The sequence below is a fragment of the Urocitellus parryii genome, chromosome 1 (genome assembly GCF_045843805.1).
Source record: "Urocitellus parryii isolate mUroPar1 chromosome 1, mUroPar1.hap1, whole genome shotgun sequence".
Lineage (NCBI taxonomy): Eukaryota > Metazoa > Chordata > Mammalia > Rodentia > Sciuridae > Urocitellus > Urocitellus parryii.
In genome coordinates, this window is record NC_135531.1 from 246,356,576 (window position 1) to 246,369,547 (window position 12,972).

At 32.6% G+C, this 12,972-nt stretch overlaps 1 protein-coding gene across 1 annotated transcript in view; it reads right to left on the reverse strand.

The window, feature by feature from the left end:
• The window catches only part of Pgap1 (post-GPI attachment to proteins inositol deacylase 1), a 68,947-nt gene that overhangs the window by 53,179 nt on the left and 2,796 nt on the right, over window positions 1-12,972 (reverse strand). Inside the window, exons 2-3 of the mRNA XM_026408852.2 lie at window positions 9,977-10,130; window positions 6,369-6,544 (exon numbers count right to left, since the gene is read on the reverse strand). Of these exons, the coding sequence (XP_026264637.1) occupies window positions 6,369-6,544; window positions 9,977-10,130 (330 nt within the window). The remainder of the gene's footprint in view (window positions 1-6,368; window positions 6,545-9,976; window positions 10,131-12,972) is intronic.

Consider the following 12,972-nt stretch of genomic DNA (forward strand, 5'->3'; position numbering starts at 1 on the left):
TATTGTAAATGACAGTTATTATTTCATTTTGTGATCACATCTTATTTATCTTATCCATTAAATGTTATGTAAGTACCTAATATAACCTGTTTCCTCTCATAACACTCATAATTACACAGGTTGACAAATTTTGCTTCTATTACAACTGTGCTGAGTTTTGTGGGATTTTTAAAATTATATTTAATCTTCTATTTTCATAAGCTCCCCTCCCACTTTTTAAATATTCTTCTCCTTACCCCAGCTTCTGCTTTATGACAGAAAACATTTGATCCTTGACTTTAAGCCTGGTTTACTTCACTTAGCATGAATTCCAATTCCAATTCCACCCATTTATCCATAAATGAGGATTAAATTCTTTTTAAAAAAAATTTTATTGCTTCTTTTTAGTTATACGTGACAGTATAATTTGTTTTGATATAATTGTATAAGCATGAAATATAGCATATTCTAATTAGGACCCCATTCTTATGGATGCACATGATGGTTGGATTCATGATGGTATATTCATATATGGATATAGGAAGATTATTTTGGATTCATTCCACTGTCTTTCCTTTTCCTGTTCTCTCTCCCTTCCCTTTATTCACCTCTGTCTAATCTACAGAATATCTATTCTTCTTCTCTCCCTGCTTATTATGGTTAGTGTCCGTGTTTCAGCAAAAACATTTGACTTTTGTTTTTTGGTACTGAATTATTTCATTTAGCCTGATAATGGTGTACATTCCAGGTTTATCCACTTACTTGCAAATGTCACAAAGTCATTCTTTATGGCAATTTCATCCTTTACAGATGATTAAAACTCTACTGTGCATATATTACATTTAATTTAACCATTCATCTGTTGATGGACAATTAGGTTGATTCCATAAGTTGGATTTTTATGAATTTTGCTGCTATAGATATTGGTATGCATATGTTAATATAGTATGCTGATTTTAGAACTTCTAGAAAAGACCAAGGAGTGGGATAGCTAGGTCATATGGTGGTTCCATTCCTAGTCTTTTGAGGAATCTCTATACTGTTTTCTGAAGCGGTTGTAATAATTTGCATTCCTAACAATGTAATTCCTCACCATCAATTATTCTTCATATTCTTAATTCTCATTCTAACTGGAGTGAGGTAAAATCTCAGTGTATTTTTTTATTTGCATTTCCCTGATTGTTAAGGATGTTGAACATTTTTCCATGTTCCCATCTGTATTTCTTCTTTTGAGAATGTATACTTAGATCTTTTGCCCATTTATTAATGAGATTTTTCCTTTGGTGTTAAGTTTTCAAATTCTTTATATATTCTGTATATTAATCCCCTGATGGAACAGTAGCTGGTAAAGAAGTTCTGTCATTCTGTAGGCTCTCTCCTCCTTTTCCATGTGAAAGGTTTTAATTCAATGACACCCCAATTATTGATTCTTGATTTTATTTTTTGAGCTTTGGGAATCTTACTAAAGAAGTTAGTTCCTGCACCAATATGCTAAAGTGTTGCCTTTATGTTTTCTTAAAGGAGTTCCAGTGTTTCTGGTCTAACTCCTAGGTCTTTGATGGACCTTTGAGTTGATTTTTTGCAAGATGAGAGACAAGAGTCTGCATATGATATCTAGTTTCCCCAGCACCATTTGTTAAAATGGCTATCTTTTCCAACATGTGTTTTTGGCACCTTTGTCAAAGATCAGATTATTTTATGTGTATTTGTCTCTGTGGTGGTCTTCATATCTGCTTTTAAGTCAGTACCATGCTGCTTTTGTTTTATTTTTGTAGTACAATTTAAGGTCAAGTATTTTAATGCCCCCATCATTGCTCTTATTGCTCAGCATTGCTTTGACTATGCTGGGTTCTTTATTTTGCCATATGCACTTTAAGACTACTTTTTCTACTTCTGTAAAGAATGTCACTGATATTTTGGTAGGAATTGCATAGAATCTGTAGATTGGTTTTTTTTAATACAGTCATTTTGACAATATTAAATCTGCCTAGCTATGAAGAAGGGAGGTCTTTACATCTTCCAAAGTCTTTTTAAATTTCTTTCATTTTCTTAGTTGGATTTATTCCCAAATATTTTATTTTTGAGGCTACTATGAACAGAACATTTTTTAAAAATTTCTCAGCAAATTCATTATTGGAGTACAGGAAACCTATTGATTTTTGTATGTGGATCCTATGTTCTGCAACTTTGTTCAATTTGTTTATCAGATCTAGAAGTCTTCTGGTAGAATATTTTTGGGTCTTCTAAGTATATGAGCAACAGAGGTAGTTTGACTTCTTCTTTCTCTATTTGTATCCCTTTAATTTCTTTCTCTTGCCTAAGAGATCTGGCTAGAGATTCAAGAACCATATTGATTAGGAGTGAAGAGAATGGACATACTTATACTTGTATTGTTCCTGGTTTCAGAAGAAATGCTTTCAGTTTTTCTCTGTTAAGTTTGATGTTGGCTTTGGGTTTGTCAGACAGAGCCTTTATGATGTTGAGGTAAGTTCCTTCTATCCCTAGTTTCTTTTGTTTTTAACATGAATGGATGTTGGGGTTTTGTTGAAGGTTTTTTCTGCATCTATTTAGACATTCGTGTAATTTTTATCCTTGATTCTATTTATGTGATAAATTATACTTATTGATTTATACGTTGAGCCAACCTTGTAGCCCTGGGATAAATCCAAGTTGATCATGGTGTACAATCTTCTTAATGTGTTTTTAAAGGCAGATTGCTATTAAGAATTTTTGTGTCTATGTTCATCAGGGATAATGGTCTGTAGTTTCATTTTGTTGATATGTCTTTATTTAGGATCAGAGTGATACTGGCTTTAGAGCATGAATTTGGAAATGTTCCCTCCCTTTCTATTTCATGGAATAATTTGATAAAGACTGGCATTAGTTCTTCTTTAAAGGTCTGGTAGAATTTAACTGAGACTCTATCTGGTTCCGAGTTTTTCTTTGTTGGAAGGCTTTTTGTTGCTATTACTACTTTAATCTTGTTGCTTGATATTGGTCTGTTTAGGTTCTCTATATCCTCTTGTTTCAATGATTAGGTTATATCTACAAAGTTGTTAATATCTTCCAGATTTTCCAATTTATTGAAATGTAAGTTTTCAAAAATAATCCCTAATGGTTCCCTGGATTTCAGATATATCTGTTTTGTGTCTATCAGTTCTAAAAGAGTTGGTTGTTTTTTGTTTGTTTGTTTTGCTTTGGTTTTTGTTTTTAGAGTTTTATAAATTAAGATCAAGTCATTTGCAAACAGAGTTTTACTTCTTCCTTTCTGATTTGGATGACTCTTATTTCTTTTTCTTAGATAACTGCTCTGCTTAGGACTTCCATACTATGTTGATTACAAGTGGAATGAGTGGATAACTTTCCCTTGTTTCTGATCTTAGGGGAAAAGCTTTCAGACTTACTGACCATTGAATATGATAATGAACTGATTATTTCTAACGGTCTATTATGTTTCTCCATTTGCTCTTTAAGCATTATCTTTCTTTTCTCTAGGAATTACACTATGCAAACTTAACATGAATTAGCATAAATTAATATTTCGCCATTCTTTCCACAAGAATCTTGCAGTGAAATACTTCTATTTACTTCCATCTTTTTCACAATTATTATCAAATATTTTTTCTTCTAAATAAGTTATAAACTTCATAAAACAGGGGCTGGGTTTTGTAGCTCAGAGGTACATCCCTTGCCTAACATGCACAAGGCCCTGAGTTTGATCTGTAGTACTATAAAAGCAAATGCCTCAGACCTCTTTTTTTTGCTAAAATGAATGATTTCTTTAATCTTTTTATTTTGATTCAAGTAAGAAAAATTGCAAAAAGAAAAAAGAAAAGGATGAAGGTTCCCATATATCCTTTACCCTAATATTAACATTTTACATAACCACAATTATCCAAATCAGAAAAATAACACTAGTGTAAAAGTATTAACTAAACTGTAGACCTATTTTAAATCTCACCAGTTTTTACACTAATGTGCTTTTTTTCAGTATTTTATCCAGCATAACAACTTGCATTTATTTCTTAGTCTTCTCCAATCTGTGATAGTTCTTCAGTCTTTCTTTTCTTCTTTTTTTTTTTTGTAAATGACCCTGATATATTTGAAGAGTATAGGCTTTTTTTTTTCAGCCTGTCTTTCAATTAGGTTTATCTGAAGTTTTCTCTTAATTAAAATGAGGTTATTTGTTTTTGGCAATAATGCCACAGAAATAATGATGTATCCTTTTCACTATATCAGGTCAAGGGGATTTCTGATGTTGATATATCACGTCACTGGTATGTTAATCTTGGTCAAGATAATCTCCATCAGGTGTTTCCACTATAGTTATTCTTTCCCTTTGTAACAAATAATAAATATTATAGAAATTAAACTTTGAGATTATGTGAATATTCTTTTTCTTCTCAAACTTTCACCCACTAACTGCAGCATCCATTTGTTGATCTTGTCTGGATTGTTCTCCTAATGATTTCAATTTTCTTCTTTCCTTCTACTGGTGACAAAACTACTCTAACACCTTTATTTTGCCCTCATTTCTGAAGGACATTTTTGTTGAATATGCAATTTTAGGTTGAAAGACCTCCTTCTCTAAGACCTTCACGATATTATTGTATTGTTTTTGGTTTTCATTACTTCTGATGAGAAACCAGTGGTTAATTTACTGTCTTTCCCTACAAGTAAAGAATTTTTCTTTAGCTGCTTTTAAGATTTTCTCTTTACTTTGCTTTACAGCAATTTGACTAAGGTGTGATTTTCTTGTGTTTACCATGTTTGACATTCAGTAAACCTTCTTGGGTCTGGTGTCCATTAGTTATTCAAGTACTTTTTCTTCCTGTATTTCCATCTCCCTCTTCTGGAGCTTCAAATAGAGATGTATTTGGCTTTTCAGTATTGTCTCATAGTTCCTGGGTCTGTCCTTTTCATCCTTTTAGCATCTGTGCTTAAGTCTGGTTAGATTTTACTGACCTGTGTTCAAATCCAGAGACCTTTTCTTCTGTAATACTAAAAATCTAATTTAAGCCCATCAAGTGATTTTTTCAATTCTGGTATGCTTTTGTTTCAGTTCTAGATTTTTCTTGTTGTTTGTAGTTTCCATATCTCTCAGATGCCCTTTCTACTCTCATATTATGTCTATATTCTATTTTAAATCCTTACCTTTATTTGATATTTTTAAGATGTGTATTTAAACATTGTTAAGGTGAATACTAAAGTAGCTATTTCTTTAGAGCTAGGAGAGTCCATTCTAAATTATGTCATGTATGGAGTCTCTGAATGCCTACTATGTTCAGATAGGTCCTTCCTCTTTAGTTAGTTGGAATGCCTGTTTCCTGGCACCATGCTCCTCTAGAAATCTCAATTCTGCTTATAACTCCACAGAAGCTATTGTCTCTAGGATTTGCACAGTGATGCGCCAAGGAAGGTAGTTGTATTTCATTCCTGACATTGTTTGGTTGCTGGCACAGAATAATTGCCAATGTGTTTTACTACTCTTTTAAATTTCTTTAAAGACAAATAGTCCCTCATATTTATTACACACAGGTAGACACACTGTATCACTTTCTCCTTGGCTTGCCATTGCCTTGCAGTTTCTTGCCCTGTGTTATGCAACATGGCATTCAAGATTGAAAGAATGTAAATTTTTTCTTTGCTTCCTTCCCTTCTTTCTCATACTCTGTCCCACAGAGCCAACTCAGCAGTCCCAAATCCCAATTTTCTGCCTTCTTATTGATATTAATATGCTCTGCTTAATCTCTACCTACTTGCCCCATGTCCAGAAAATATTTCTAGATAGAAAGCCAGGGAGATTAAGGAACTCGCTTATTTTAGAGATGATAGCCCTTTGCTGCTTGGTTGGTTAACACCTCAAAACAGGTGCTTCAGATATCCGGATCAGTTTCACAACTGTTTACATATGCAGACAGTCTACTCTAGTACCACTTACTTAGTCATGGCTAGACTCAGAAATATTTTTTTAAATATTTATTATTTTTTTAGTTGTAGTTAGACACAATACCTTTATTTTAATGTGGTGCTGAGGATCTAACCCAGAGCCTCACACATGCTAGGCGAGCACTCTAACACTGAGCCACAATCACAGCCCCTAGACTCAGAAATTCCTTTACCAATATTTTACCAATGGTTTTTAGTAATTGCATTGTACTCCTAAATTTTTTATATTTAAAGTTCTAAAAAACTACTTTTTTCTGTATTCATGAAAAGAAAGGTAAATTCAATTTAAACTTTAAAACCTCCACTAAGGTCAAGACAACAGACTCTAAAACAAAACCGTGCCATCTTTGTCTCAACATCCATAGAAACAAATACATGATTTAAAATATAAAAGATGCTCATAGTTCACACTAATACAGATCTGAATGTTTATCTTTTACCTTGTAAAGTTTGAGAATTGTTTTAATACATTCATGCACAAACTTGGTCTGCTTCTGAAGACTTCCCCCATACAATGCCACCAGTTCTTCATTGAAATTCACACTAAAGAAGTCAAAGTGGTACTTAAAGTCAATGTCTTCTGCTTTTCTAAGTGCAATAGAGCCAATAGAACGAACTGCAAAGGAAAAGAATAAAGTGTACATTAAACAAACTTTCATCCATTCTTGCTTCAAAATCTCTTAACAAAGAAACCTAATCATAAATACATACAACTATTTTGGGGTAATACCCATTGATAGTACCAATTTAGTAGAAGAAACTAACCTAGCAGCTATATACCTTTAACAAACTCAGTATGCCCTAAATATTTTATAAATTAAACAAAAAGTGGACAGGTCACTCTGTACTTGCTTTCCCTTCAACAGGAGCAATAATAGCTGAAAGGGGAAGGATTCTTTGAAGAATAAAAAACAGAATTTTATCACACTTAATGAGAATTGTAAGAATAAGAAAATTCTTATAAGAAATGCTTGTCCACCATTTGATTTAGAATATTCATTCATGATTTGCCTCTTTCTCTTAATCCTGACATCAAATCACGTGCAAGCTCTCCCATGCTCTATCTTCTAAATATGTTCCCAGGTGAGGCTTCTCACCATTTCTACCACTATCATCCTAATCCAAGTATGATCACCTGCACTGCTCTAACAATCTCCTAAACGGTCTCTCTACTTCTACTCCTTTTGTTTCGTTGCTTTTTGTAAGACCTTGCACAAAATTTATTATTGATTACTTTAAGGGGTATAAAAACTGAAGTATATGGTTTAGAAAACAAAATACCTGTTTGCCATTCCATTTTTTAGTATACACATACTATAATTCACTTATTACACAACTCACCATGTAAAAATCAGTGGGTTTTAAAATGTGAAATATTTAGTACCTCTTACATATATTGTACAACCACCTCTGAAATCTAATGTTAGATATTTTTAATTACCTCAAGAACAAAATCCTGAGATCATTAAAAGTCACTCCCATTCTGCTATGCATTCCATTCCCTGGTAAACACTAATCTATTTTCTGTCTCCATGAATTTGCCTACTCTGCATATTTCATATAAATGGGATGATCGAATAATATATGGTCTTTTGTGACTAGATTTTTTACTTCTCTTGATGTTTTAAGGTTCACCCACAATAAATCATGTATCACTCCCACCTTTAGACTACTATGAATAGTACCATCATGAATACCCGTATGCAAGTTTTTGTGTGAATGTATATTTTTATTTTTCTTGGGTAGACACCTAGGAGTAGGATTGTTGGATCATATGAGAGCTCTATATTTTATATTCTGGGGAACTGCCAAACTGTTTTCCAAAGTGGATGTGCCATTTTATATTACCACCAGCAATGCAGAAGGGTTCCAATTTCTCTACATCTTTGCCAACACTTTTTATCTACCTTTTTGATTATAGCTATCCTAATAGGTAAGATTTTGATTTGCATTTATCTGATGACTAATAAGGTTTAGTATCTTTTCTGCTTCTACTCATGCTTAAATAGCATATTTATTTGCAGCAAAACCAGAGTGATCATTTTTTAAAAGTAAGTTATACCTACCAGATTTATAAAATTTTTAAATTTGACAATTTCAATATTATCAGGCTGTGGAGCAAAAGTAAGTATAATGTGCTAATTGTGAGAATGTACGTTAGCATAAAATAAAATAAGAAGGTATACATAACTTGCAACACGGAATTAACACTCTTTAAGTATCTGTCTTTTAAAAATACAGGTTTAAGAGCTTCAAGATACATGCAAAAGAATACACATTATTTGGATACTATAGACTAAAAAAAAGTGAACAGATCATCGCTCACCCAATAACTTGGGTGAATCTTATGCTGAGTGAAAGATGCCAGAAACAAAAGCATATATACAGAATGAATATATATTACAAAGGTTAGCAGCCCCAAATAGGTACATATTAGGGATAAATATTTGGGTATTGAAACCTTAAATAAAGTTTAAAAAAATTATTATCCTAAAGTTAGGACTGTGATTCTGTCTGGAAAGAGGGGATGGATTTTTAAATCATAACAGGCACACAGGTCATTTCCAGTATGCTGGCAATTTTCTAGATAAGACCTGGGTTTTGGTTTCATAGATGTTCACTTTGTAATAATTTTAAACAAGAATATAATAAATATATTTTATATATTTCTCATGTTATAGTAATATTTCAAACATACTAATTATCAAAAAATCAGATTATATAATTTCTTATCCAACACTCTCCAAGTTTCCTACCTCCCTCACATAATTTTCAATGTCTTTTCCACAGCTTATATAACAAGTGGATACTTTTCCATTCTCATCTGTATTCACTTTTCTCTACTCACAGTGCCCCCGAAAATGCCAAACATATTCCTGCTTCAGGAGCTTCCCCCAAATAGTCACCTGCAATTCTTTGCTACATTCAAGGCTCCGCTCAAATGTCATATCCTCACCAGGCCCTTCTTGATCACCTCATCTAAACTAGTCACCTTCTGACCCTGATTATCCTATATCTTCTTCACTGTTTTATTTTTCTTTCTAGTTTTTAACATTACTGATAGGTTTATTTGATGACTGTCTTCCCAACAAGAATATGTGTTTGGTGGAGGAGGGACTTTATTTGATTTTGGTTTGCTCTGGATCCCTAATACTGTCTGGCTTATAATAAGTATCCCATAAATATTTGTTAGATGAATAAACACCTAAGTAATTGTAGTACATGTTGAAACAAATCTAGTCTCATTATATTACAATTCTAGTCCATTTAATATCCAAGAAAGCAGATTTCACTTGAGAACAAAATTATTTGCAGATTTGCAGAGTTGGCTGTTATGCCAGAATTTATTGCCATTCCCCTAGACTTTAATGAATTTGGAATCTGCCCATATAACTTCCCTATCTTCACCTTTCTGCATTATCCTCAGTACTTCCAGGTCTCTATATCTCCAAAAGAAAGAAACCAATCTCCTCTCTTGTTTGATATAATATAAATTAATGATTTGCCTCTCTAATCAATGCTTTAGGTCCTATTCCCTTATCCTTCCAACATAAAGCTTTCTTCTGTTGATTCCTGATTATCTATACAATTTATTTCATTTCACTCCATCTCCTTCTTTTTCTCCTTCTCACTCTGCAAAGTAGTCTTCCAATTTTTCTTTTCAAGTTCTCACATGTGTTCTCTGTCACTGGTATCATATTTGGGTATTCCAGTAATCCTAACACAATACTTACTAGAGTAAGCATTTCATTCATTTCATTTGATTCACGGAGCATGTGTACAATGTAAATTCTTTAATGAAGATTTAAAAAAAAAAAACATTTTTAGTGGTTCTAGGGATTGCCAAGAACACTCTATCACTGAGTTAGGCCTCTAGCCCTTTTTATATTTTTATTTTCAGTCAAGGTCCCGCTAAGCTGCCCAAGCTGGCCTCAACCTTGGTGATTCTTCTGTCTCAGCCTCCTGAGTAGTTGAGATTATAGGCATGTGTTACTATGCCTGGCTTTCCTGAATTTTATAGCTTTCAAAATTTATTTCCAGTACTTACCTTGCTTGTAACTTCCAGCATTACCAGGAAGAAAGAGAACTGGAATTCCTGTCAAAGGGAGAATTTTGTGTTCTTCGGCATAGGATCCTTCTCCATAAAGATATAACTCATATGCTGGATAGCGTTTTGCCAATTTCTTTGGAAGTTCTATTTTCTGTAGCAAAAGAATTATGTAAATAAAGCAGGTTCACTTATTAGTTTTATTAACACAATTCAGACTCATATGTATTTCTGAATTATACAACTTTAGAATAGTGCAAAAATATATTAAACCACACTTAATGCAGAAAACAAGACCCAGTTACAGTTTATACGTATAAAAAAAGACTCATTTCTTTAGTTATATTAACTTGGAATCAAGTTGTCTTCAGAAAAGAATAAAAATGGGATTACCTGAAATTCTAATAAATACATATGGGTCAAAGAGCCTATGACAATGGCAGAAAAGCACTGGTATATGTCAGCAAGTTACATGTTAACATAATTGGAAATGCATTTAATTTAGAAACAGTACTAATTTTACTTAAAAATGATAAAAGCTTTCCATTACAAAATCAATCATTTTTGCCATTTAAACTGATCTGTAATGTTTCTACTTTCACTCAAGCCCAACTATATATTCCAGCTGTTACAACTTTAAAGGAAAGTAAGTTAGATTTACAGTGCAGTTTTCTGACCTCTCAACTTAATACACTTAACAAATACAACATGCTTACCAAATTAATCTGAACTTTTATCACCACATCTTGGTCAAGATGTGTACACTGTTCTTATCATAAACATTCCAGTGAATTAGCATTTGTTTCATTTTTCATGGACCAGGTGCATTGTTTCTCAGCAAACCTTAAATCTACTCTGCAATTCATGTTATTATATACAAAATAAGGCAGAAATTAACATTAAATTGTTGTTGTTGTTGTTGTTGTTGTTGTTTGATGGTACTAGGGATTGGACCTAGGGGTTCTCTACCATTGAGCTACATTCCAACTCCTTTTTATTTTGAGACAGGGTCTCATTAAGTTGCTTAGGACCTCATGAGGCTGGCCTCCAATTTGTGATTCTTCTGTCTTAGCCTCTCAAGTTGCTGGGATTACATGTATGTATCACTGAGCCTGGCTACTTTTTTACAATGTAATATAAATTAAGTCTTGTCATCCCCAAAGAGTAGACTTCTGTAAAAGAGGCAAAGAATAAACTCTCCTCTATGTACACTGGATGAAATATTTAAGTAGATATCAATAGATTAATGATCTAGCAATGCTATACATATGTGTTTGATGAAAAATTTTTACTATGTGAATTCAAAAACCATAAACAATTGTTAATGACTACTGAAAAACCTCATTGTTCAAAAAAACTCACTCTGATCATTCATGCATATTCCTGAATATTTCTTTGTAGATATTACCTTCCATAAACAATCTGTACCAATTATATCATGGAAACATCTGTAGAGACTATTTTTTGTTTAAGAAATTAGTATCCTTAGTTATCTCCCCATGTACTCAAAATACAGAAATATTAACTCCACTGTTTGTTTCATAAGCATATGGATACTTCAATTCAAATTAGTTCCAATATTGATTATGTATAATATATAATCAAAAGTGAAAAAGATACATTTTATCTTTTTAGGTACATATCAAACAAAAGGAAACCCTTAAGAGAATAAAGAAATATTTTTTAACTCCTCCCAAATAAGAACAAAATTTGATATAGAAGTACATGCATATTAGATCATTTTTCTTTTAAGTATAGTAGCTAAACAAAGTTCTGAACTAGTAGAAAAATTAACTCAGAAGAATAGAAACTATCAAATATATTTTTAAACAAATATTTAATTTCCTATATAGAGAAAAGCAAGCAAAACAATATATTTTGTATATTTCATAATACACTATTATGAAAGCAATTTTGAAGTGAGAAAGAACATTCCTAAAAAAAAGCAATGCAGGGGTAGGGTTGTGGCTCAATGGTAAAGCCTTTGCCTACCAGCATGCATGAGGCCATGGGTTCAATCCCCAGAATTGGAAAAAACAAAAAAATCACATGCAGGGGAAAGTAGAACAAAAACAGAGGTAAGAATGGTGGGAGTGGGAGGAAAATGGAAAATGGCAAAACTACATTTTCAGATAGTTCAAGATGGAAGTGAGTGGCAGGAAGAAGGAAAGGTAACGAAATAGTTTAACAGAAAAGGTATAGGTATACAAAAATGGTGTTGATGAGAAAACTGAAGAGGGTCAATGAGTTATGAAAGATATATATCAGTAGGACTCTGATATAAACTGTTTTATGTAGATTATCAAAAATGAGCAAACAGTCACTCCAAAAAAGAACTTTAAGATCAATTACCTTTATACTTAAATATTATCTCTACCATCCTGCCCCTGGTTGGGGCTGTTTGTCCTTCCCATCTATAACTTAATCCTCTTTTTTTAAAATTTATTTTTTTAAAATTTATTTTTAATACATTTTTAAAAATCAAGATTCAAAGATATACACTGAAGAGGATTTCTACTACCCTTGGTCCTTCAGCCATCCAATTACCTTCCTCAGAAGGCAACCAATGTTAACTATATGTTTGTGTTTCCAGAAATATTTTACATATAGCAGCAAATATATTTAAAGATTATTTCCTCCTTTTTACATAAATGATAATATATTATAAATACCACTCATGCCACATGTCCTGGTGTCTTCTTTCATTCATAATGCTATATAAGTCTGCAATTTTATTTCTACACTTCATGAACTACACATCCCACATGCCAAATTCACTACATCTTCTTTAAAACCTCTGAATACCCAAGACAAACTTAGATGTTTTCCCTTCTTGGAAGAGTCCTGTCAAACTGCCTATAGTAAAATTATGACACCACATTATATTGTAACTATATATTACATTCCTGTCCCCTCATTGTATTATAAAGATATAAATTAAAGGCACAAGGACTGATTATGACTAATTCCCTCTCAGACTAAGTATTTAGATATAC